At 41.1% G+C, this 24,665-nt stretch overlaps 1 protein-coding gene and 2 pseudogenes across 1 annotated transcript; 1 reads left to right on the forward strand and 2 right to left on the reverse strand.

The window, feature by feature from the left end:
- Nucleotides 1–19,237: 19,237 nt before the first annotated feature.
- Nucleotides 19,238–20,779, reverse strand: LOC118611487 (annotated as a pseudogene).
- A 765-nt stretch (nucleotides 20,780–21,544) lies between these two features.
- On the reverse strand, nucleotides 21,545–21,663 carry LOC118611821 (annotated as a pseudogene).
- Nucleotides 21,664–22,312: 649 nt separating this feature from the next.
- LEUTX (leucine twenty homeobox) lies at nucleotides 22,313–24,457 on the forward strand. Its single transcript, XM_036232691.1, has 2 exons — nucleotides 22,313–22,390; nucleotides 24,056–24,457. Exons 1-2 carry the CDS (start codon nucleotides 22,313–22,315, stop codon nucleotides 24,455–24,457), a joined length of 480 nt encoding a protein of 159 aa, XP_036088584.1.
- The last annotated feature ends 208 nt before the right edge of the window (nucleotides 24,458–24,665 follow it).

The raw sequence follows: 24,665 nt of genomic DNA on the forward strand, positions 1-24,665 counted from the left end.
TTGGCATTTCTTTAATTAGTCGTCATATATTCGATAGCCTTCTTGGTTTCTTCTGTAAATCGCTTGTTCGTATCTTATGCTCTTTTCTCTACAAGAATTTCTGTCTTATTCTTGTCGATTGGCATGAGTTCCTTGTGTAGTCCAGATATTAACTTTTCTTAGTTTTAGATATTGCAAATAATTTTTCCTTCCTGTTGTCCATTAACTTCGTCCTGTGGTAACCTTTGGTGAGAAGAAATCTTTAGTTCTGTTGTCATGAAATTAATCTGTTTTGGACTCACGGCTTTTGCTTTGGAGACTGTGTTTATGGGGCTGTATGTAGGCATGGAGTAGCCCTTTCATACCCCTTGGTAATCAAAATATTGTTCTCTGTTAACTGGGGGATACTGTGAGGGTCTAGCAGACAATTTTTCCCCCTGTCAAGTCCTCTTCTGCTCACTCGTGAAATCCTAACTTCATTAACCTACAGAACCTCTTTTTCATCTCACATTCGTAGATACAGCAAGTATTATTTGCAAAGGGCTCTCTTTAGATTCCCACAGCCTCGGACACTGGTGCCCGGTTCCGGGAAACCATCCTTCAGAAGGATATACTAATATTCTTTACCTCACACCATTGTGAGAATTCACCAAGATCGCACCGATGGCAATGCTGATTATGTCATCTGTGGCAGCGGGTTTCCAGGGATCACAGCTCTCAGGACTCCCGTGGATCGTGCCCTCCCCTTGCAATGGGCTGGGTCTATGGAACCAACCAGATGAGGCAGGATGTGCTAGCTCTGGGCCTGAGCCTTAAAAAGGACTGGGAGCTTCTGTCTTTGCACGTCTGGGAGCCTGAGGCCACCATACAAGAAGCCTGGCCACACTGTTGGAGAGACACGTGGAGAAGCAGAGGCGAGAGGCTCAGCCCTCCAGCCTTTCCCACCAAAGGGAAGGCAGGCCAGTGAGCCATCCAGGGCGGTCCAGCCCAGATGAACTTCTGGCCAATGTCGCGTGGAGCAGAAGAACTGCTCAGCCGAACCCTGCCAACATACAGAACAGTGAGTGACAGTAAGAATGGTTGCTGTTGAAAGCCAGTAAGTTTTGGGGTGGTTTGTTGTACAGAGATAGGTAATTGAAACATCGATGTTAGCATGTGGAGACTCGTTTTTTAATCAGAATTCTTACGGAGAAAACAGCACTAGTTTGGATGAACCATCGTGCTGTGTAATAACTAGTTTAATCGGCTTTTGTCCCTGGTTCTCAGAAGGTCACCTGTAACCTTTGGAATTTCCAGTGACAGGAACATCTTCGTGACTCACGGAGGGCCTCAGACCACACCTGATGGTTTTACAGAGCTGGGGCTCTGAGCCACGAGTTAGCAATCTGACTGCAGGGCTCATGCGCTTCGCTGGTGGACAAGCTTCTGCGTATTCTCATACGCTGATGTGCGATGTGGGTGGGAGGGTGACTCATCCCTGGGGATGACAGACACGTCACGTTTGGGGTTCTCCTAGACTTCGTCCTACGCATCTTTCTCTTAAGACTTGTATCCTTTGTTTTAATAAAATTGCGTTCATAATTCTAGTGCTTTCCTGAGTCCTGCGAATTATTTTAGCGAATTATCGAGCCTGAGGGGATGGCTGGTGGGAATTCTTGAACTTGTAGCCAGAAGTGAGAGTGGTCTGGGGACCCCGAACTTGAAGCTGGTGTCTGGAGTGAGCCCAGTCTTGTGGAGGATTCTGTCCCTAGCCTATAAAGTTTGGGCTGACACTGAGGAGTTGGTGTCAGAAGCCGTTCCCCATGCAGACATGCTCTTTAAAGGGCTTTGAGAGACAAGAAGTGGGCTTGATTTTGCTCCTGAGATGCAAGGGGAAGAGGAGAGAAGGGGAGGAAGGATCGAGGTACAGAGAAAGTAAAAGCAGCCAGCCAGCTGGGAAGGCTGTGTCCTCCACCGGGTGACCCCAGCCCTGGGGTCCCCCAGATCCTCACTCAAGTATACCACAGTGAGGGGATTTATAGTGTGGGCAGATTGTTGGAAAAGGGGAAGGCACTCATTTATGAATCCCGGATGCTGGTTACTATTATTACCCTCCGATGCGGCTTTTCAATCACACCAGCTCTCACGCGGGAACACCGAGAAACACAGCCTCGCCTCATCGCACAGCCGCTCTGTCGCACACACTCCAGCAAAGCACGAGCCCACGTGGTCACTCGCGTGCAGGAGGGGACTTGCCCAGTCACACTCACTCGAGCCAGTTGCTCACACCACCGTCACACACCACTAGCTGCGGGCTTTTCCCCTCGGTCCTCGGTCCTCTGCTCCTGGGCGCCACGGAAGGGGAGGGTGCGGCGAGTCCGGCTCTTTCCGGAGACTCCCCTCCCTGCCTTGGCCGCGAGGTGACAGAGTCTCCTGAGGGACTCCCAAGGGACGGCTCCTTAAAGTGGGTTTTGGGGGAGTCTCTCTGGCTTCCTTTCTCCACTCGGTCTTACGTGCCACCCTAACCGAGGGATTCTGCGGGGTTTGGAGAGAGGCTCTATCCAGTTAGGTTGTAAGTATTAACAAATCTAAAACTACATAAGAAAATAGCAAAGCAATCTCTAGAAATAAAAAAAACAAACCGGAACCAATAAAGCTAGCTGTATCTCAAGCTGGTGGCATGACCACAAAGAAAATGTGGCTTTAAAATATTGTATTTTATCTGTAGTTGTAGCAAAATGAAATTAAGTCACTTTATTAATATAAATACAGGACACTGACCCAGTTCATTGAAGTAAATGGCACAAAAAAGGATGGAAAGGGGAACTGTTACAGATTAAAAGAGACTTAAGCAATATGTCAGTCAGATGCCACGTGTGGATCTTGTTGGAATTCTGATTAAAAAAAAACTGTAAAAAGCCATTTTAAAGATCACTGGAGAAATCTGAACACAGACTGAGTATATATAATAAAGAATTTCTGTTAATTTTGTTAGCTATGATAAAGATGTTAAAAACATAGACTGAAGTATTTATAAGGGAAAGGATATAATGTCTGATATTTAAAAAAAACCCTTTATTATAGGAAAATGCTAGGACATATAAAAGTACAGAGTATAAGTTCTCATGTACCCATCACCCACCTCCCACCATCGTTTTTAAGCAAATACTGGATAGCGTGTAGAATTTTGAGAATCGTACTATCCTTTCCACTTTTGCGTGTGCTTGAAATTTTCCTTAGTCAAAGTTGAAAAGCAGCTGAATGCCACAGATCCCTTTTGGGTGTCCATGCTGTCCGGGGCCCGTGTTTCTCAAGTCTTCATAGGTCGACCCAGACAGAAACTGCCAGAAAGGCGATGGGCAGTGGGGAGGTGGGATGGGGACTGTTGTGGTGCGATCAAATCCAAGACCCACGGAGCCAATCGAGATGAACTGTGAGCCTTTACTAGCCGGCCGGCGACTGACTCTCCACCACGCAGGGTTAGGAGAGATCAGCCAGAGCTCCCAGAAGAGGCAGTTTATATAGCCACCAGCACGTCCCTGAGCAGATCACCACACCCTGGTTAACAGTTGGCTGTTAGCGTCTCCTTGATCAGATTACCCTGGTTAACAGCATCTCCTGGATCAGATTACCACACCCTGGTTAACAGAATCAGGAGTAAATATTTAATACTGGCTTACTGGAAAATTGTCCACCCATAATGGGGACACTCACAGCACTGCATGGTTGCGGGACCTCACTGCCTTGCCCCACCCCCCCCCCCCACCTGCGAGAAGACGAGGCCAAAGCCTGGTCCTGCGTCTGCGGGCCCTGGGGAGTGAAGGACAGCTGCTTCCCTGGCAATGGTCCTAGCATCCTCTCCCTGGGCAGACCTCGCAGACTCCACGAGGATGGGCTGGTGTCAAGGTCAGATGAGGTCATTTCTGGGCGTTCAGGGCTATGCAAATATGAATTCTTAAAATTGTTTTATTCTATGATCAGCGAGAGTGAGTGCCTTGCTCCCTGGTCTGTCCTTTGCTCATCGTGGGGTAAATTGTGATTCTTCAGGTTATAGAAATGCAAAATCATTGAGGACAATTTGTGTGGAGTAATGTGGTATAATGGAGATGGTATGAGGTCTTCTTCCTGGTTCCTGGAACAGAGCTTCAAAAATCCAGTTTTCTGAGTGACGGGAGTGTCTTTGTTATGCTAATGAAGTGAGCACTCAGATTCCTTCAGGACTGGGGCTGGTCACCAGAAAGATCAAGATTAGAAGGTTGGGACTTTGGGCCAGCCCAACCTAGAGGCGGGGGCAGGGGCGGGGATTGAATTTAATTACTTGGCCAGTGATTTAATCAATTGTGCTCATGTGAAAACCGGAGGGAGACACGGAGGGGAGCTTCCTGGTTTGATGAGCTCAGTGCCATGGCGGGTGGTGCACCTCGACTCCATGAGAGAGGTCACGGGACCTCTGCTCCTGGGGCCCTTCCTGATCCTGTCTCTTTGTGTCTCTTAATTTGGCTGTCCCTGAGCTGTGTCCTTTATAGTGAAACTTTAAAACTGTTAGTATAATGCTTTCAGTGAGTTCTGTGAGCTGGTCTAGAGAATCGTGGAACCGGGGGTGGGAGGTGGCAGGGGTCATGGGAAGCCCCAAATTCATAGCGAGTCAGAAATACCCTGGTATTTGCAGCTGGCATCTGAGGTGAGGACAGTCTTGAGGACTGAATCCTTAAACCTGGCTAGTGTTGGAACTGAATTGAAATACATCTCTTGAGGTAGAAAGGGAAGAGGTGAAAGGGAACCAGGGAACCATTAAGAAAGCTGACAACAGAAACCCAGCACAGCTGAGAATCTTTAGAGGTGAAGAGATGACCAGAATACTGCAGTTAAACTTCATAGATGAGACTTTAGTGGAAAAGAAAGACTTGCTCCGAAGAGATGAAGCTGCATGCTGACAGAAGATGCGGACTGGGAAACTTTTCACTGCTGTAAAAGGACTAAAATAAACACGGAGGTCTCCAATTTGCCTTTGGCTTTTGTATCTGCTCTCTTTCCTTTTTTTTTTTTTTTTTGTAATCACTGGGGTGATTATTTTCCTGAAAGCGACATCCTTCAGGGCCAACAGGTTCTGCTGGACTTCATCTCTGAAGCTCTCACAGCCGGCTGCTATAATGCCTCCCAGCCACCTCAGCAGCCCCACGAGGACAGCTTTGGGGTTGAGGATTGGACTGTTGGCAAACCAGTATCATATCATGACTCCAGTACCTTGACTGTCAACTCAGATACGAAGAGGAGACACACAGTAAGAATGTTCACACTATGAAGGTGCTTCGAGTTCTTAGTTTTTTTCTTTATTATTCACACAGACTGTCCACTCTACATCACCCATAAGACACTCATGGCTTCACCGATCCTGCTAGAACCCTGGTTTCCCCAAAAGCCCAGGCTAGAGTAAGGTCTGTAGGACACTATAGGATAGCAGGAGAATGACATCTTTAAACAAAGTTAGTGGGGAAGATAGACTAATTAGTGGTGTTGGGGCAACCAGGTAGACACCTAAACAAGAAATTTTGGATCCTCACTTCATACTGTATATCCGGATCGATTCCAAATGGTTCAAAGATTCAAAAATAAATAATGAAAGCACACACACACACACACACACACACAAAGATTACTTTGAGATTCAAAATCTTGCAGGTTTAAAAGAAAACAGGAAGCAAAAACAAAAGCAAAAATCTCCATGCCAAAGGGCTTTCAAACTGGGAAAAAAGATTCATAATTCACATCATAAGCTATTATTGTATCTCATATAAACGTTACATAAATATCTGCTAGAGTAAAAAAGAAAGAACAAAATTATTCAGGAGAGAAATGGATAAAAGATTTGAACAGATAGTTCATAGAAGGGGGAATATATGACTTTTAAATGAAAAGGTATTTAACTTCACTCAGCTTCACTCATAAGAGAAAAGCCAATTAAAATGGATCTATCATATATCAACTATCCAGACTGGCAGAATCCAGACATTTGATGGCTCACTGTGTTGACTGGGCTGTGAGAACACGTGCAGCTTCTGCATCTGGGAGGAGTGTGCAGAACTGTACATGTGGAAGGCAACGTAGCAATAACTATAAAACTTTGAATGAATAACTTTGGCTCAGAATTCTCACTGCTGGAAATTCATCGTGCAAGAGTCTATAAAGCAAAGAATCTAAGAAGCTGCTGATTATAGGATGCACCATTATTTTTACAAAAATCCCGTATTGCACGGTCAGTGTCCTGGTTAAGTAAATTACAACATAACCACAGAATGGACTAAAATGCAGCTCTAAAAAAGAATGAGGAAATGCAGTGGTTTGGAAGGATCTTCGGTACGTTTTTACTGAAAAAGCAATGCATAAACCCATACATATGCCAACTTTTGTGAAGAAATGAAAAACTGTGACAACAACCACCACCACCATCTGGATTTTTAGTTGCTCGTGTATGCATAAGAAAACCGAAAGGCAGAAGAGGTTCTGTGGTTACGAGTGGGGATCGCGGTAGGTACTGGGTGGAGGGGGGACAGGGATAGAAGACTTTTCATTGTGTATTTTATATTTTGGGGGGATTATAAAGAAAAATGAAAAATTGAATGAAAGAAAAAAATCCAGAAATTTCAGATATTTTCGAATACATAATTTATCATGCAACATTTATAATATTTATTTTGAAATGCCTCAGACAACACAAAAATCAATCTTACGCTAAAAACTGTTGAATCTGACAAGAGTACATGTCTGACGAGGGAGAGTAAGGACAGTACACTTCCAGACCCCATGGAAGCAGGCCCGAGCAAGAGAAGGTGGCTCAAATGCCCAGTAACAGAGCCTTTGGGGTTTTTACCCCTATTTGCTGTGAGTAGTCACTTTTCTTAGAGGAGCTGGGCTTTCTGATCGACAACTAAGATTGACAGGACCCAGTGACTCCTTGTTTACTTTCTGCACATGTTCGTTCCCAGAATTCAGTCTGTTATAATGATATTACTAGACTTTTGGGCATCTGCATATTATAATGAAGGCATAATGATGCTCAGGTGAATTGGAGGTTGTTATGGTCTCCAATACGCAGGTACGAGTGACTGGCTTAAACTGGTTCCTAATTCTCTGCCTACCTGTTTCTTTGTGTAGGTTACTTTTTAGCCTCAAAATGCCTTTTGGCTTGCTTAATTGTGGGTGGACTGTGGCAGGCTTTGCTAGAACAGGATGGCCTCGGCGTTTTGTGGGCAGACCCCCAAACCCCTACCTATTGTTCCTGCCTATCCTTTTTTCTAAGAGCTATGAACCCCTTCTCATTAGTATGGATGTTAAGGGACGGGAGGTTGTTTCTTCTGTGTCTCTTCCCTGCTGAGGAAGGTTGTAGTTCCTGCCTATTGGGGTTTCATGAAGCTCTTTCCCTCTGTCTCAGTCAGGACCAGGTCTTGGGTTTTCTGCCAAAGTGCCACCTCTGACCCGAGGCAAGGAAAAACAAAGATACAAACTTGTTATTTGAATCGTATATCTATTTACATTTCTATTATTGATTTGCTTATCAAACGGGTAAAGGAAAACAGGTTTGGTTAATATATTATATAAAAGGGAAAAAAAAAAGAGAAAAAAAACCTTGGGTTTAAGGGCTTCATTTTGGCCTGGAGCCATTCCTGCCTTATAATAGGCCAAGGGAATGCTGAATTTCAGTGATCTTTATCAATAGCCGGAGGACCTGAGTCATCAGTTTCAAGGTAATTAAGTTTGGGAGAGGTCTTTCTTTAAAGGAGGAAAGAAAGGACTTAGCTAGGTTTATTAAAAAGATTAAGAATTTCACAAGTGATGGCTCATATCAAAGAGGTACATCAAATTTCTAGATAAACCTTTGAGCACCCACTGAAGGACTAAGAAAAAACTGTTCAGGTATTTAGATCCACTGGCATACTTATCCAGGCCACTGGTTATGTAAAGTATTACCATCTTGGATCAAGTCAAAGGCTGAAAATGCAGAACTGATTATTCTCAAGGATATATTTTTTACTAAAAGAACTCTTACCTTTTCTTCTTCTTCTTCTTCAGAACATCATGAATATTATCTAGCTGTGTTTCTGGTTTGCAAGGCCTAAGATTCTTAAATAAATTTTTATCATTTAATTCTAGGCAAAGCCTCCTGACTCTTTTTGAGTATGTTTGACATATTTTGGGCATCTTCATATAAGGCTGATTGGTATGATAATTAGCACAGGGTTCTTAGTGGGTAGTTTCAAAGACTCCGTCAAAATTGAAATGATCACATAACTCACCTCATGTGAAGCAAAGGAAGTATGTGGGGAGTTAGGAGAAAATGGCAGAAGTAGGGCAAATGTGTGTTAAGATACAGAGGATTATTTGCTGGATTTGAACTGAGGGTGAGTAAAGGCAGAAGACAGGCACATTTAATGTCTTGAGCACCTACTGGAGGTAATTAATCATGAATAAAGCGGGACAAAAATATTTGGTGACGAGATCAAGAATTGTTTCATATATTAATTTAAAATCTTAATCACATGGTGCAAGTACATCTTTTAAAAAGTCTCACCAGCAGTGTGTCTCAGCTCTGTCTGCTCCTGGCACCGCTGTTTTGTGTATTTTAGATTCTTGCTCAGAAGGTGAATTTCTAAGCAAGACACAGTCAAGAGCTGATCGCCTAGTGCCCCCTAGTGGTGAGAGAGTGAAACAGTCCTTGATTCCCCTGCTTGGGCTCCTGCTAGTTCCACACAACGAAGACTATCTCTGGATGGGGAGTAGGGCATGGCTATGAAATCTGGGAACTTCTTTTTAAATGTTGTATTTGAAAACAATTTAAAATTTACAAGAAATTACCAAAAATAGCATGGAGATTTCCCATGTACACTTTGCCCAGCTTTTCCTAATGATAACAGTTTGCACAACCATAGTACACTATCAAAAAACAGTAAATTGGATCTTATGGTGCAATAGTGTAGATGATAGAAGCTTCATTCATCCCCTCTTGTGACTACATCAAAGTTGTGATGGAAACAAGTAGCAAACAAACAGAGTTGCCTGGGTTCTAGATGAACAGGAGCCCTATAATTAGAGAGAGAAATAATACCTTGGAGGTAGGAGGTGGGGAAGACATGAGGCTGCCCGGTTCCCAGTGGCTAAGTGGGACAGAGGCTGTGACAGCTGCAGATGCTCCTCTTAAAGGGGCCGTGACCACAACTGGACTTTCGCGTGATGGACCTGCTCTCTCTGAGCACCAGCGCCAAGTGGGCTGCTCAGGGGCACCAGGGACTTACAGAGGAACACCGAGTTGTCAGAGCTAGGGCCAGAGGTGTGGCTTTCTCCTGGGCAGAAGTGCTGGTAGAATCCATTGCTCCTCTGTTAAGCCTTCCCCACTCCCAATGTGCTGACACAGTACTGCCATAGCTGAAATCATACGAAAGAAAGAAAAGAACAAGAAAAAATGGAGTTAAGTAATTTAACAGATACGGAGTTCAAAATACTGGTTATAAAGATGCTCAATGAACTTAGGGGAAGAGTAGATATTAGCTCAATGAGAACTTTAATAAAGAGATAGAAAAAGATAAAAATGGAAATGGAAGTGATAAAAGGGAACCAGTCAGAAATAAAGAACACATTATCTGAGATGAAGAATCAACAGTGTGAAGGAAGAAGAAGATCAAAACACCAATATTGTGGATGGGGAAGCCAAAGACACCCAATCAGAATAGCAACAAAAAAGTAACCAAAGATATAATAATAATTTAAGAAGCCCGTGGGACACAATTAAGGGTAGCGGGTAACAATATCTGGGTCATAGGGGTACCTGAAGAGGGAAAACAAGAAGTTGAATATATATTTTAAGAAATAATGATGGAAAACTTCCTTACCCTGGTGAAGGAAATAGACGTACAACTCTAGGAAGCTCAGAGAGTCCCCATAAAAATGAACCCAAGGAGGCTCACACCAAGACACATCATAATTAAATTGCCAAAGGTTAAATACAAAAAAAGAATCTTAAAAGCAGCAAGAGAAAAGCAGTTAGTACCTATAAGGGAGCACCCATAAGACTGGCAGCTAATTTCTCAAAAGAAACTATGTAGAACACAAGGGCTTGGCACAAAATATTTGACTTGATGAAAACCCAGGATCTACAACCAAGGATACTTTATCCAGTGAAGCTATCATTTAGAGTCGAAGGACAGATAAAGAGCTTCCCAGACAAAAATAAGCTAAAGGAATTCATCAACACCAAGCCAGTATTACAGCAATTGTTGGAGGGAGTTCTTTAAGAAGAAAAAACATTTATTAAAAATATGAATAAAAAAATGGCAATAACTACATTTCTATCAACAAGTGCCTCAAAATGGAAAAGAATTAAGTGCTCCAATCAAAAGATAGGGTGGCTAAATTGTTAAGAAAACAAGACCCTTATATATGCTGTCTATAAGAGACTAAATTCAGTTTAAAAGATACACACAGGCTAAAAGGAAGAGGATGGAAAAAGATATTGCCTTAATGGACCTAGAGGGTATTGCGCTGAATGAAGTAAGTCAGATAGAGAAAGACAAATATCACATGATTTTAGGTACATGTGGAAACTAAAGAACAAAATAAACAACAACAAAAAAAGCAGAAACAAACTCATAGAAGCAGAGAATATTATGAGATCTACTAGACAAGATTGGGGGTTGGGGGGGACAGTGACAAAGGGCAAAGGGATTAAGATTTAAGAAGTACAAATGGACAGATACGAAATAGTCATGGAGATATAAAGTGTAGCATAAGGAAAATAGTCAACGATGTTGTAAAAAATGTGTAAGGGGGACAAGGGGTACCTGATTTAGTGGGGTGGCCACTTTGTGAATTATATAGGTCTCTAATCACTAACCTGTACATCTGAAACTATAATTGAAAAAGATCTCATCGAATTGCACAATGTGAATATGGGCAACTAATTGTCTATAATACTTCAATAAAGCTGGAGGGGGAAAGAAAGAAAATGAGATTCATTTAGTAAGACTATTACACAGTCTTACTGATTTGGAATGGATTGCAAAATTGTGTGAATGAATAGGAAATATCTTTTTGGCCTTGTTGAGAAGTGTCAAGAGGATTGGCTGGAGATTAGTTGTCTGGGTCTTCTAGTAGGTCATGTGAAAAGACTAGAGTTAATTGTACTTGAATTAAAAATAAAAGTCCTAGAATATCTTTCTTGTGCGGTATGGATGGAATGAAATTTTGTCTATGTTAGATGAGACTCCGGATGGTTATCAGATCCTGCTCCTTGAGGAAGTGGATGAACCATTATTAGGGCTGAAATAATGGGAGGTTGAAGTGGAAGGTGAAGATTCGGGTGAGTGTAGCTTTATCCATTGAGAACCCTTCTCAGGTTCATTCAACTAGACAATAAAGGAAGCCAAGAGGGGTTTTGCAATAACTGTTACAGCTCAGAAAGGTATTTGTTTCCATGGTAGGATGTAACCTATGAGTGCTGTGTCTATCAGTGAACAATAGGATGATTCAGAAGTTTCATGTTTCTAGAAAGGTGTAAAATTTGTAGTATAGGCCTCGCCCTACATGAATGAACAAATAGATGAAAAATACAGATGCTCTATTGGCATGTAGATTTCAGATGATTCTATCATAGTTTATGTCTCTGCAGATGTGGGTTATGGAGGAAAAGACAGTTATCGTGACCAATGTACAGTGCACAGCTAGGAATAATCCTGTTAGAATTTGTCAGATGAGGCAGATTTTTAAGAGGGATCAAATGTTTCACACGATGAAATATTTGATGGACTGGTAATTCAATAATTGAATTGTTGATAATTTTGATTAGTGGGTGAGATTTTCAGATGTTGGCCATTAGTATTCTTATAGTTGAAATACAATGATGGTTTTTCATGTCATTGGTCATGGTTAAATCCATGTGAAATTAATGGTGATATATATTGTATTCATTTAAAGTATTATTTTTGTGATTAGTTTTCTGGACTTTTCTTCAAAATTTCACCGATTTGTGGTGAGTTGAGGTAGGTTGTAAGTGGTGGAGTTAGTTGTGGTATTGAGATGAAATTTAGTGGATCTCTTTTAGGTGAATACATTTTAAATTTATTTGGGGAGAATATTGGTTTTGGTTACATAATGATTATGGCTACTGAGCAATATCCTGAGGTTTGAGTTTCTAACATAACTGTCTTAGGAATATTTCTATTGGGGCTGATAATGGAAGTTGTGGTAGTTTCATATTTCTTGAAAAATAATGAGGTAGAAGTTTTGTTTAAGTTTAATGGGTTGGAGGATTAGGTGATTTACAATACTGGAGATTCTGGGTTTTTTTGTTTTGTTTTGTTTTAGAGAAGAGGCTATAGAGATTGCTGCTTTATATGCTTGTGGAATTTGGTAATAGTTACTGATTGGTCTTTTCTTATTGATGTTCTGATTTTTCTGGAAGTTATTTGTGGAAACTAAATATAATCAGGTTTAGGATTAATGTGATGAGGAAAGCTAAAAAATATAATTTAATTAGGTCAAAAATTTATGTGGAAATTTTTATTTGGAAGTGAGAAATGAATTTGTAACACACATTCTAGTCAAACTAAGTCTAATACTGATGTTGATTTTTGAAGGGCTGATAAATTCATAAACAGTGGAAAGCAGTGTATAAAAGTTAGAAAATATCTGAGACTGAAATTTGAATAAGTTTGTGGGGTGATCAAATTTTAGATTCTGTTTTGTTAGGTTGAGTTCACATGTCAGAGTAAAACATACTCATAGTATGAGTCTGGGTAGTTTTTGGAGATGTTAGAGATAGTTACTACAATTGGTAAGGTTAATATGAATAGTGAAATTAACATAAAAGAGGCAAATAGATTTACTACTTTTATCCAGTATCACCAATTTTTTGACTCCTAAGACCAATGATTTACTTCTATCATTTAAAAGTTTGAAAAGCCATATTGTTGTATGGCTTTCTATTTGATATTTTTCTATTGTGATATTCACGAACTAATGTTTTTATTAACATTATTTGCAGTATGTAGGCTCCTAAATTATTTTGAGATTAAGTGATAAAAGCAGAAGAAGTAGTAAATGAAAGATTACGAGGACATTTTTTAACATTATTTGTTTAACATTATTAATATGTATGTATATTTGCTTCATTATCTTATAATTAATATATAAAGGGTGAACAAGGCATTAATAACAATATTAATTTCTATGAGATTAATAGTAATGTTAGAACATTAAAGTGATCGTATTACTACAAGTAGTTCTCCAGTAAAATTGATTGTCAGGGATAAATCTATGTTGGTAAGTCTTGTTAAAAGTCATCATTAGTGAAAGGAGCGTTTATAATCCTTGAGCTATTGCAGTTTGGCTGTGAATTCATTCATAGTTAGAATTTACCAGGCAGAATAGTATATGATGTAAGCCCGTGAATGATTGTTAGGGTTCAAACGACTATGTAACTTTATGGCCTTTGAATAATAATGGCTACAATTACTAGACATCACTAACAATCAGAAAGATGCAAATCAAAACACAATGGGATATCACTGTAGTGGCTGAAAAAATGACTCTTACTGGAAATTACTGTTTGACTATCGCTATGGGAACATAGGCCTTTGATTATAGAAACATAACATTCTACACAAGCTTTGTGCTTCTGTAACCCCGCTTATGCACCTGACCTGTGAGTTGACAGGTAGTGAATAGAAGAAAGATAGACCTTTGTGTTCAGACAGAATGAAGAATGGAGTTTTGAGCTTAAAAACCCTGTACCTCTACATTTTGGGGCTTAATTTGGGGTCTGCGTACCCCTGGCAGACCCGGCTGGCTGAATAAAGAGTGTGTTCCCTATAACTCACTGAGTTCTGGTGGTCCGTGTGTCTTTCGGGGGCTGGCGGCTACAACACCACCTCAGGCCTTACAGAACGGCTATTACCAGAGTCAACAAACAGCAAGAGTTGGTGATGACGTGAAGAGAAGGGAACCACTGCACTGTTGGTGGGAATGCAAATTGGCGCAGCCACTGTGTAAAATAATGTGGAACTTGCTCAAAAAATTAAACATAGAACTACTCTATGAGTTGGCAATTCTCCTGGGTATTTATCTGAAGAAAATAAAAATGCTAATTGTCTATTATACTTCAGCGAAACTGGGGAAAAAACTTAAGGAAGCAAAATGGGTAAATAAAGTCCACATCATAAGTTTTAAAAAGAGAGAGAGAGAGATGCACCCTGGTGTTCATTGCAGCGTTATTTACAATAGCCAAGATATGGAAACGACCTAGGTGTCCCTCCATGGGTGAATGGATAAGGAAATGGGGTGTACATACATAACGGACTACAACACAGAAATGAGAATGAATGAACTATGTCACTGATGGAAACCACATATCGAGCGAAAAACGCTAGACACAAAAGAGCATATTCTACGTGATCCGTTTACATAAAATTACAGGCAGAACTGTATGATGTCACCAGTCAGAAGAGTAGCTAGCTATCGTTGGGTGGACAGAGACCGAAAGGGGACATGAGGGGCTTCCAGGATGTTGGTAATATTCTGTTTCTGGATCTCGATAGGTGGGTGTGATAAATCTCCCACTATATACTACTCATTTGTGCACTTTTCTATATATGTGTTAAATTAAAATAGAAAAATAAAACTGCAGCTTACAAATTGATTACGCCTGAAGAGAGGCTAGTGGTCGTGACTTATGCCCCAAAGTACTAGCTAAATTGAAACGTATAACTCACAAGTTAGAAACATGCTCAAAATAGTGCAATAGACACTAAATAATCAAAAGTTTTACTTATGTTTTAAATCCTGCAGTAGCAAGGTCAATTACAGCCACGCTTTCCTCCAGAAAAAGTTATTTTCATGCCTCCAAAACTCTTGTAATGAGCAGCTACCATGACCGGGTCCAAGGCAGAGCTCTGTGGGTCACTGCAGAAAGATGGAGACCGCCCTCGTGGAGGTCAGCATTACTGGAACACCCACACGAACAAACACAGCAAGCTTCCCATGAAGTGCAGGAATGCCGGCAGGATGAACGAAGGTCCCGATTTGGTCTGGGGATCAGAGAGTTCTATGAGAAGGTAGGGAACGGGGCCAGGGAAGGTAAGGGGAGCTGATGCTCAAAGCAGATGCAACAGCTAGAGAGCATCTTGAGAAAGGGACGAGAACGTCCAACTCTTTTCAGCCTCAGCTGAACCTCGTCTGTCAGATGAATGCCCAGCACCCCATGCAGCTCTCCCAAGCCGAGCCTATTTCTCTTTCATTTCTCAGGTACCTCATGGTAATAAAAGCAGGCTGGGTGTCTTCCTGGTCCACCAAGGCCGCTGGAATGGCTTTCTACTTCACTTGGAATGAAGTGCAAAGTTCTTCGCCGTCATCTGGTCTTGCTTGGCCTCTCCCACGTCATCATTCCCCACTTTTCCCCGGAGCACAATATAACTCCGCCACAGTGAACTCCTTTCTATCTGCCCCTCAGAAGCTCAAAGATTTTCATGTCTGGGCCTTTGCATTTGCCATTTAATTTGCTTAGAACATTCTTCTTTTTCCTTCAGTAAAAATGACACTTCCTCAGAGATGTCTTATTGGACTTGCCAACCTAACATACTTCCTCTAATTGGTGTATTTGTGGCATTCCTAACACCAGTACATATCATAACCAGAAACTATTTGTTGGCTTGTTTACTTGTTTATTTTTTCTTTTTTTCCACAGAGCACTGGAACTTTTGAGCGAAGGGATTTCTGTTTTCATAAATCTTGATTTCTCGCATTCACCAGAACAAGGCTTGGCAGAGAGAGCGGCAACACAGATAACTGTTACGTGAACGAACGAAGAGGGACAGTTGTTTTTTCCCCCTAACATTTCCCGCTGCAAAACCTCTCCCATTTTGATGTTCATTCCCTTTGACTTTTTTTTTTTTTTTTTTTTTTAAGGCGAAGAAACCCTTGGTTGACCTCACAGATGGCAAGGACCTTGCCAGCTTACAATCTCTTATTTTTCACGCCTACAGCACCTGGTCTTCCTAGGTGGTCTCCCATCAAGTACTAACCAGGCCCTTATTCCCTTTGAATAGATCATTCTCTTTTCATTCTCACCAGCTTCACAAGGAGGCTCTAGGGATTGATTCAAATATGTATATGAAAGTTCGAGACCCATCTTACCCTTTCAAATGGTGCTTCAAAAGGGGCTTCTAGCACTGATCATTTTATTATTTTGTAATATCCCCTGGCAGATTTTTTTAAAAATCAAGTTTATTTTATGTTTAACTATAGTTGGCATACAATCTTATGTTGCTTATATTAGTTTCAGGTATGCAATATAGCAATTTGACATTTTTATGCCTTACAACATGTTCTAGTTCTAGTGATCATCTGTCACCGTTTAATGTGATCACAACATTATCAACTGTATTCCCCTTCCGCTTATCACCCATCCCAAGTCCCTCCCTCACTTCCAGTAGCCATCCCTTTGGTCTTTGTTTCTATAAGTTTTTTGTTTGTTTTGTTTTTTAGATTCCACCTATAAGTGAAACCATACAGTATTTATCCTTCTCTGCCTGACTTATTTCACTCGGCATAATACCCTCTAGATCCATCCATGTTGCTGCAAATGTCAAGATTTTATTTTTTATTGCTGTATAATATTCCATTGTCTATCATCTATCTATCTATCTATCTATCTATCTATCTATCTATCTACCTACCTACCTACCTATCTATAAAATGTCTTTATCCATGGACACTTAGGAAACGAAAATGCTATTTCAATAAGGTGTATGCACACCTATGTGCATTGCAGCTTTATTTACAATAACTGAGGTGTGAAAGCAACCTAGGTGTCCATCAGTAGCAGTGATCATTTAAAAAGTTTCCCTAATTTTCTTCTTGTATGAGACACAGAGGATGAGCCGGTCATTTTGAGGCTAACTACAACGTTCCCGGAGCCCGAGTCCTCTGGCTCTTCACAGACCTCTCCAAACCAGACCGATGGGGGTGGGAGCACCGGGGATGAGGGCGGAGTGGGGCGCGGGTGAGGCGGGCCACGGTCGAGTCTCAGCTCATTTTCAGAGTGGTTGAGTCCACGCTGGGTGTGGGGAGCTCCGGGCTTATGAACCGAGATTAGAGCCTGCTTGCCCAGCAAGTGGGACCCATCTCATGAATAAGACCTGTCCCGGAGGAGGACACTGTGGTGAGGAACACATATGAAAAAATATGTCATCTGAAAGATGGAGAAAATGGGAAACGGAGGAACAAGGAAAGGGACGCTAAGAGGCAAGAGACAGGCATGTTTTTGTTTTTGTTTTTGTTTTTTAAATCACAACTTATCTGTTAAGTTCCTGGGGCTTTTAACTGTCCCGACTCCAAACTCCTTAACAGGAGTTTCGAGAATATGTGTTTCTTAGGTTCTTTCGAGGTCATCACCTTCGTCTGTTCTTTCAAGGTCGTCACCTTCGTCTGTTGCTGTGGCATTTAGGAAAGGCCGGCAGCGCCTGGGTCGCCAGCGCTCCCACGGCCTGTCACTCCTCACTCCGGGAGTCGCCGCGAGCTGCCGGCCGAGCCCCTCCTGCGCCGCCCAGTTTCCGTTGTCCCGCTGCTTACTCACTCCCTCGACCTTAGACATTCCCCCCTTTGTCTCGAGCACGAAGTTTTGGAACATTTTCGATGTGGTTGACGAGTGAAGTGTTTGGACATTTTATTCACTTGTGCTTACTCGACTTCCTTTTCTTTTCCTTCACTCTCTGAGGTCGGTGGTTAAGTCTGACACCACAGGTTCATTTCGGCACCATGCCGCGCTCAGCTGGGGCGTGGAATAGGTGCTCCGCGGCCCGCGCTGAACGGATTATAGGTGTGACATCAGGGAGCAGCAGGGTGGGGACCTGATCGAATCAAAACTTGGCTTAAATATTAGGCCTGAAACGCATCAGATACAGAGACAAAATTCAGGAGCCCAGAATCACGCGCAGCTGAGTGACTCGTTCTTCGTCAAAAAGATATTATGGCAAGTAAGTTGGGGCAAAGGCAAGACGTGCTTAAGGCGGGAGAGGTGGAGTGTTTGGGTTGTGGGAAAACCGAGGTGAGGGGCCTGACACTTGCTGGTAGCCCTTGGGCTTTGCCAACGCAGGTTGTTAATTTGGGGAACCACTGGGTCATACCAACAGGGAGCACTTGAAAAAAAGTCGTAGTGGGACTCCCAGCAGTAATGTGAGTTTTTGTTTCTTTTTAGCACTTTTAAAATGTCAACTGTTTCGTGGCATTAGAATACAAAATTCAACAGTACATTTTGAACATCTTATTGGCTTTATTCAGTGATTCATGAATCAGGCAACACCAGATCTAGCAGATAGAAAAGAGCTCTGAGGAGCTGTCCAAAATGAAAGACTTTGACAGGCAGATAAAATGAAAGACTTTAACAGGCAGAAGGGAGCAGATAGCTTACAGTAAGGTCACTTTAGGGGATGGCAGGGTCTATCATCAATTATTTAGCTAGTGCTGAGGAAGCTGTTCCAGAATGACTGGTTTAAGATTCCGTTGCAGGAAAACCAGCACTTGTAGTTAAGTCTTCATTTGGTGATGTGAGGCTTAGCAAAAGCGACTCCATTTTGGGCCTGTTGCTTTGTCATAAATAGTACTTGGTATTTAATCCAACTCAATTTCTTCATTAACCAGCGAAATTGAAACTCTTCACTCTAATTTAAAGTCCATTCTGCTTTTCTCTTGTGCTAATTTCCCACTCTCTCCATTCCCATTTTTCGAGTATTTTTTTCTTGAGTCTTGTTAGAATGTTTCTTGTTGTATTTTGGATACTAATAATTTATCTCTTATATTTGTTGCAAATGTATTCTCCCAGTGTGTGGCTTGTTCAATTCTTTAAATATTTTATTTTCATGAAAAAATTCAGGTTTTATTTTTCATTTATTCTTCTTACACTGCTAAGAACTGATGTTGGGAACTTAAAAACAAGCAATAACTTTTGTAACTTTTAGCTGAACAAAAATACGCACAATGTGGCATTTTCACGAGACAAGGCTTGCTTCTTTACATTTCACATGAGGTGGCACTATTACCCTTTCTTGAACAAAATCACCAGGTTCCTAAGGAACCCATCTTTGGAGGAAGTGTTTAATAAGCATATTTTATTTAAATAAATATTCCGGGAGGAAATGGAGAACTCGCTGCCTTTACTTGGAAGAAGGCTTGGTAAAGTCACCCATGAAATTTATCTGTGCAGCTCACCAACATGCCCTTACTGGAAACGGCAACCTTCTCACATCAGTTCCCAAGAGGACTTTAAAGCCTCAAATTCCGTGTCTCCTTTGGCTTCTCCCTTGAGTCCACCCAGGCTTTAGTGATGATTCGCTTCATGTCATCATCTCCAGCCTCATAAATTTTCTGTAGACCATTCATTAGCCCCTCACCAGGAGCTGTTTCAGTGTCACAAGAGGGATTTTCTTTCTCTTTGCATTCTTTCCCAACCTGAGTAAGGCTGTTTTCTGCTTTCTTTCTACTCGAGATAGTCACTGTATCTGTCTTGACTTTTTATGAACGGCCGTCCACAGAGACGGGTTTCAAGAGGTTGTCCGCAATCATGGAGTAACTTTTCCCATTTAGATCCTTTACCCAAAGATCGAATGACCTCGTCGTGAAATACACCTGCATGTCCTCAGTGGGGACCTGATGAACTTCAGGTGAGGTACTGATTTCACTGTACGTCCTATTGTAACAGGAGCAACCACAGTAGCTGGCTTTTCGTCGTCAAGGAGTTCCGCTTTCCTCTGTGATTTCTGCAGCCTCTTGTTCTCGATTCCTGTCTCCATCTTGCATTTTTCCAGCCGTAAGGGCATCACGTACTTTCTTCCTAGTGATCTTTTATGACGGCACTGCCACGTCTCTGAGATCTTTCTATAGCTCTCCGAGAGCTGAAATGGGTGGTCGGGCTGGACTGGCAGCAGCCCCATGGGAGCTATTCTTTATATGTTTTAAGTGCTGGTATTGTGATATTTATCAATATATGCCTCTTATTATTATTGTGTTTGGAGAGCCTAGTTTAGAAATATATGCTTTTTTTCTAGAAACATACATACAATTCCATGTCTCTTTTCTTTTTTAAATTGTTTTTAAATTATTTTATTTTACTTTATTATTTATTTTTTATGGCGACATTGGTTAACAGAATCCAGTAAGTTTCAGCTGTTAAATGATTTTATTTTTGACATAGGAAAAATCGTATTGCGCCTCCACTTATCAGAACTTGTAACTGCCTTTTCTGATCCACGTTTCACCTTGTTTAGTACTAGACCAGAGAAAACATTAATTAACTCACCAATTTGATATGCTGACCTCTCAGTTTGGTAGGTAATGATTTTAGACCCATCCCTCCTCAATTTCACTCCAGTTGACTTTCCAATACAGGCTAATATTAATAATTTAAATCTTTAAGTAATGTTAATTTAAAATAATTTAATATTAGTAATTTTGATTAAGTCAGTATCAATTTCCTTTAATCAGCCTCTTGTAAATATTGTCCACTGCTGAGTTAGTCCATACCAGAATGATTTATGTCACATAAACTTCATGTGAGGTGTTAATAATTGCCTTTTTTCCCTCATATGCTTCAGATGCCTCTTGATTTTCAGCTGTATGATTTACCAATTTGGCCTATGGCATAGTTCTTTTTCCAAATACCCAAACCCACCAGATAGTCAATGTTCCATTGGAAGTGACCCTGCTTGCCTTCTAGGCCTGGCAGGTAAGCGTCACCTGGGACTTCACTTTTGTCCTCTCTCTCGTGGATCCTCTTTTCTCTCATGCAACCTCCCCTTCCCCGTACTTTATTTTGTTGGGCGAACTACATCCTCATGCGGTTCCTTAAGAAAGAGTACATGGCGAGTGGGTTGGCTGAGTCCATGATTATCCAAAACGGTCTTCATTCTTTTCTCACATAGAAAAATACATTTGACTACATGGAGAATTCTAGGTTGAAAATAGTTTCCTTAAGGATGTTATAGTCCTTGATTCATTGTCTTTTAATATGCGGTATTGCTTTTCTGAAGACTGATGGAATTTTAGTGATCACGCCTTTGTATAGAAATTTTGTTTTCCTTTAGAAGCTCTCAGGATGTCCTGCTGTTCTGGTGTCCTGGTATTACAGGACAGGGGACTTGTATTCATTGACAGTACTCGGCATGGAAGAGCCTCAGTCTGGAGACTCTCACACTTTCTCAAATTTTAAATTATTTCTTGCATAATACTTCATAAGCACTCTCTGGAAACTTTTTTCTTTTAGTCAAACAGACAACACTTTTTAGTCAAATAAATATTGGTGATATTTCTCAGTCAAATGTTAGACCTCCTGGATTGGATCTTTATTTTCCTATCTTTTCACTCTTTTTGTCCACATTTTATCTGTTTTACCTTCTGGAATATTTTCTTGGCTTTCTTTGTCAACTCTTCTATTGTTTAAGGGCTTATTTTTAGCTATGGATTTCCAAGAACACTTGTTCAACCCGATTTTCCTTTATCTATCTATCTAGATGTCTATCTATCTATCTATCTATTTATTTATTTATTTTAATGCCTACAGCACCTGGTCTTCTTAGGTGGTCTCCCATCCAAGTACTAACCAGGCCAGACCCTGCTTAGCTTCTGAGATAATACGAGATCGGGCACATTCCAGGTGGCATGGCTGTAGAGATTTTCCTTTATTTTCAAAACATTCTTCGTGTATGAGTACAATACCATTTCTTATATATCTGAGAATATTGATTTTAATGTTTTAAAATTTTCTTCTAGTTTTCTTAAAAACATGTCTGTTCATTAATTTGCTGCTGCTCCTTCTCTTCCTTCCGTCTCTTTCTCTCTCTGTCTCCTCATGTTTGAGGACTTCCTCCCATGTCTTAAATGTTTCCTCTCTTCATGTTTAAACAGATGCTGAAAAGCTAAGAGAAATCTGGGTGTTCGATCTCTCATCTTTCAGTTGGGTGGTTAGGCTGCATGGTGGCTGTTTTGGGGCATTTTAAAACATATTTTAAACAATGGTAAAAATTCCCATTCTGCCCCCATTATGCACCAAACCTGTAATTCACAGACCTGTCTTTTGGATACTTGTATCTTCCCTAAGGTGAATAAACTATCCGAGGGGCAAAGAATAAAGTGTAACGAAGTCTCAAAGGGACAGGACTAATAAATGGGAGATTCAGCATTCATTCTCAGATCACTAAGCTTTATACCTGTCCTCTTCACTGGCCCTCTTAATAGGTTCAGGATCTCACAGGGCAGCCAGTATAGACAGTAGTGCTCTTGGGTCTATGGGTGATTAGGATAACAGGGTTTCAAATACCCTATGAACCGCATGAGCTCAAATGAACCCAATGACGATATCATGTCACCATCTTATGCTATCTCAATGAAGACGATTAGGGTAACAGATATCTTTTCTCTCAGCAGTCTGTTTCATTTTCTTAGGCTGTGAGTCTCCAGTACATTAATCTAGAACAAGTGGACAGTTACTTGCCTTTAAAGAAGGCTTGAACCATTTTCATTAAGGGAAACTGCTAGGAAGAAGAAAGGATGCCTAAAGCCATGGGAATGTTGACATCTCTCTTTTAGGGGCTATCGAGCGAGGCCACACAGAGAAAAACTTTTCCCGTTTATGGCTTAAAATGTGTCCTACTAGAAGTTGGTAATGATGTTCTGTTGGTACAGAACAACCCCAGCAAGTTGGTGGACAATGGGTTCCACGAGTCAGCTTCTTAGACCAAGTTCTTGGTCAGCGTCAAGGATGAAGTTGACTTTTGGAGATAAATATATATATCTATACACACACACACACATGTACATACATATATATATAAAGCTGTACTTAACATATATATACATACATACATACATACATACATACATATATGTATATGCATCTATTTTTTCCTTAATTGAATTAAAAATTCAATTACAGTTGACACCCAGTATTAGTTCATTACGTTAGTTTCAGATATTACATTAGTTTCAGGTTTCAGGTACAGTACAGTGGTTAGACATTTATGCAACTTACATAGTGATCCACCCCCCCTCCAACCCCCCGCAATAGATCAAGTACCCTCCTGGCACCATACATAGTTATTACAATATGATTGACTATATTCCCTCTGCTGTACTTTACATCTTTGTGGATACATTTTTCATGAAAGCCTTTTGTCTGTTCTCTTTGCAGAAAAGTCAAGGTCTGCTCGCCGGCACCGCACAAACTTTAGTCCGAAACAGCTTCGAACACTTAAAGAAACATTCAAAAAGACCATGTACCCACATTGGTTTATCATTACAACACTTACTACAGTTATTCATCTTGATGCATTAGTAATAAAGGTCAGTCCCCAAGTGTGTCTCTAGATAGCACACTTATCTCAGAGCTTCATACACACTGTTAATCATCAGGGAATTCATATTTATCAAACAATTGCTATGTGTCAGGACAAGTGTTAAGCATTTAAAATTTTTTATTCTCATGATCACCCATTTTAGTGAGAAATACTAAGGCTCACAGAGAGGAATTGTCTTCCAAGGATTATAAACAAGAGCTAGAATTTAAACCCAGGCCTTTCTGACTCCACACCCACAATGCTACAAGAGACCCTTTGGGGACAGATCTCAGATAACTCCTATTTGGGTCTGCTCTTGTTTACTTCTAGGTTTTCCTTAATTAGGATATTTGTAATTATCTAGATGCCTTGCAAATAAGTTCCCATGGAGGATTCAAGGCATAAGACTCCCCGGATGGATCTTGAAGGTACCCTAAGCTAGATTCCCACTCTATATTCTCAGAGTTGAGAATCTTTTCTCTGAAAACCCAGATCGTCCACCAAGGCAGAACTGATCTAAAGTTTGAGTGCTGTGTCCTATTCTACCCACTGCTGGCAAAATCTTACATTCCCTTTGCCCTCTGGAACCCAGGACAGCAGAGGCTAGAAAGAACTTCCCTTGCTCAGATAAATAGGAATAGATGCGAGGCAAGCCTTTTCACACTGAAACATGAGGATTCCCCTTTACGCTCATCCCACTTTAGTAACCTGCTTATCTCCTCCCTCCTCAGACTTGGTTCAAGAACCAGCGCTTCAAAAGGAGGAAGCAGCAGCAGCTACAAACTCGGCCAATTCTGCCACTAGAAGCACCAAACCAGACCATTTCAGAGAAGGAGGAAGAGACTTCTTCACCTGTAGCTTCTACAGATATTCTTCCTGTTTCAGAAGCCTGCGACGATGATCCACCTAAGGCTCCTGGCATCGAGCAAACTGGAGGGGCTGGTGCCTCTGCACAGAATGCATCATGGGATTCTCAGCCTCATGATCTCCAGGAGATGTGTCTGGGGGTTTCTGATATTCCTTGGGCCACCATTCCCTATGACATAGATCAATTTATACAACTCTATGCCTTACCTGGAGATGATCACCCCAACAGTTTAGATCAATACCTCTTCCCGAAGCAACCTGGTTGAGGGTGTAAGGCCGGGAATTTCTTCAGTGTGATGGCTGACACATCTGAAGCTCTTGAGAAAGTTCTGTGATCTAAATCTTGCCCAAATAAAAGACAGGTTCAAACACATTTAATGGGTCGATTCCAGTCTAAACAGATCAGTGCTCAGAAATTTATCTTTTTCTGTAAGGAGAAAAGAATCTCTCTGCCTTTCATCATTGCCTGACATT

Source organism: Rousettus aegyptiacus, unplaced genomic scaffold (genome assembly GCF_014176215.1).
Source record: "Rousettus aegyptiacus isolate mRouAeg1 unplaced genomic scaffold, mRouAeg1.p scaffold_m13_p_14, whole genome shotgun sequence".
Taxonomy (NCBI): domain Eukaryota; kingdom Metazoa; phylum Chordata; class Mammalia; order Chiroptera; family Pteropodidae; genus Rousettus; species Rousettus aegyptiacus.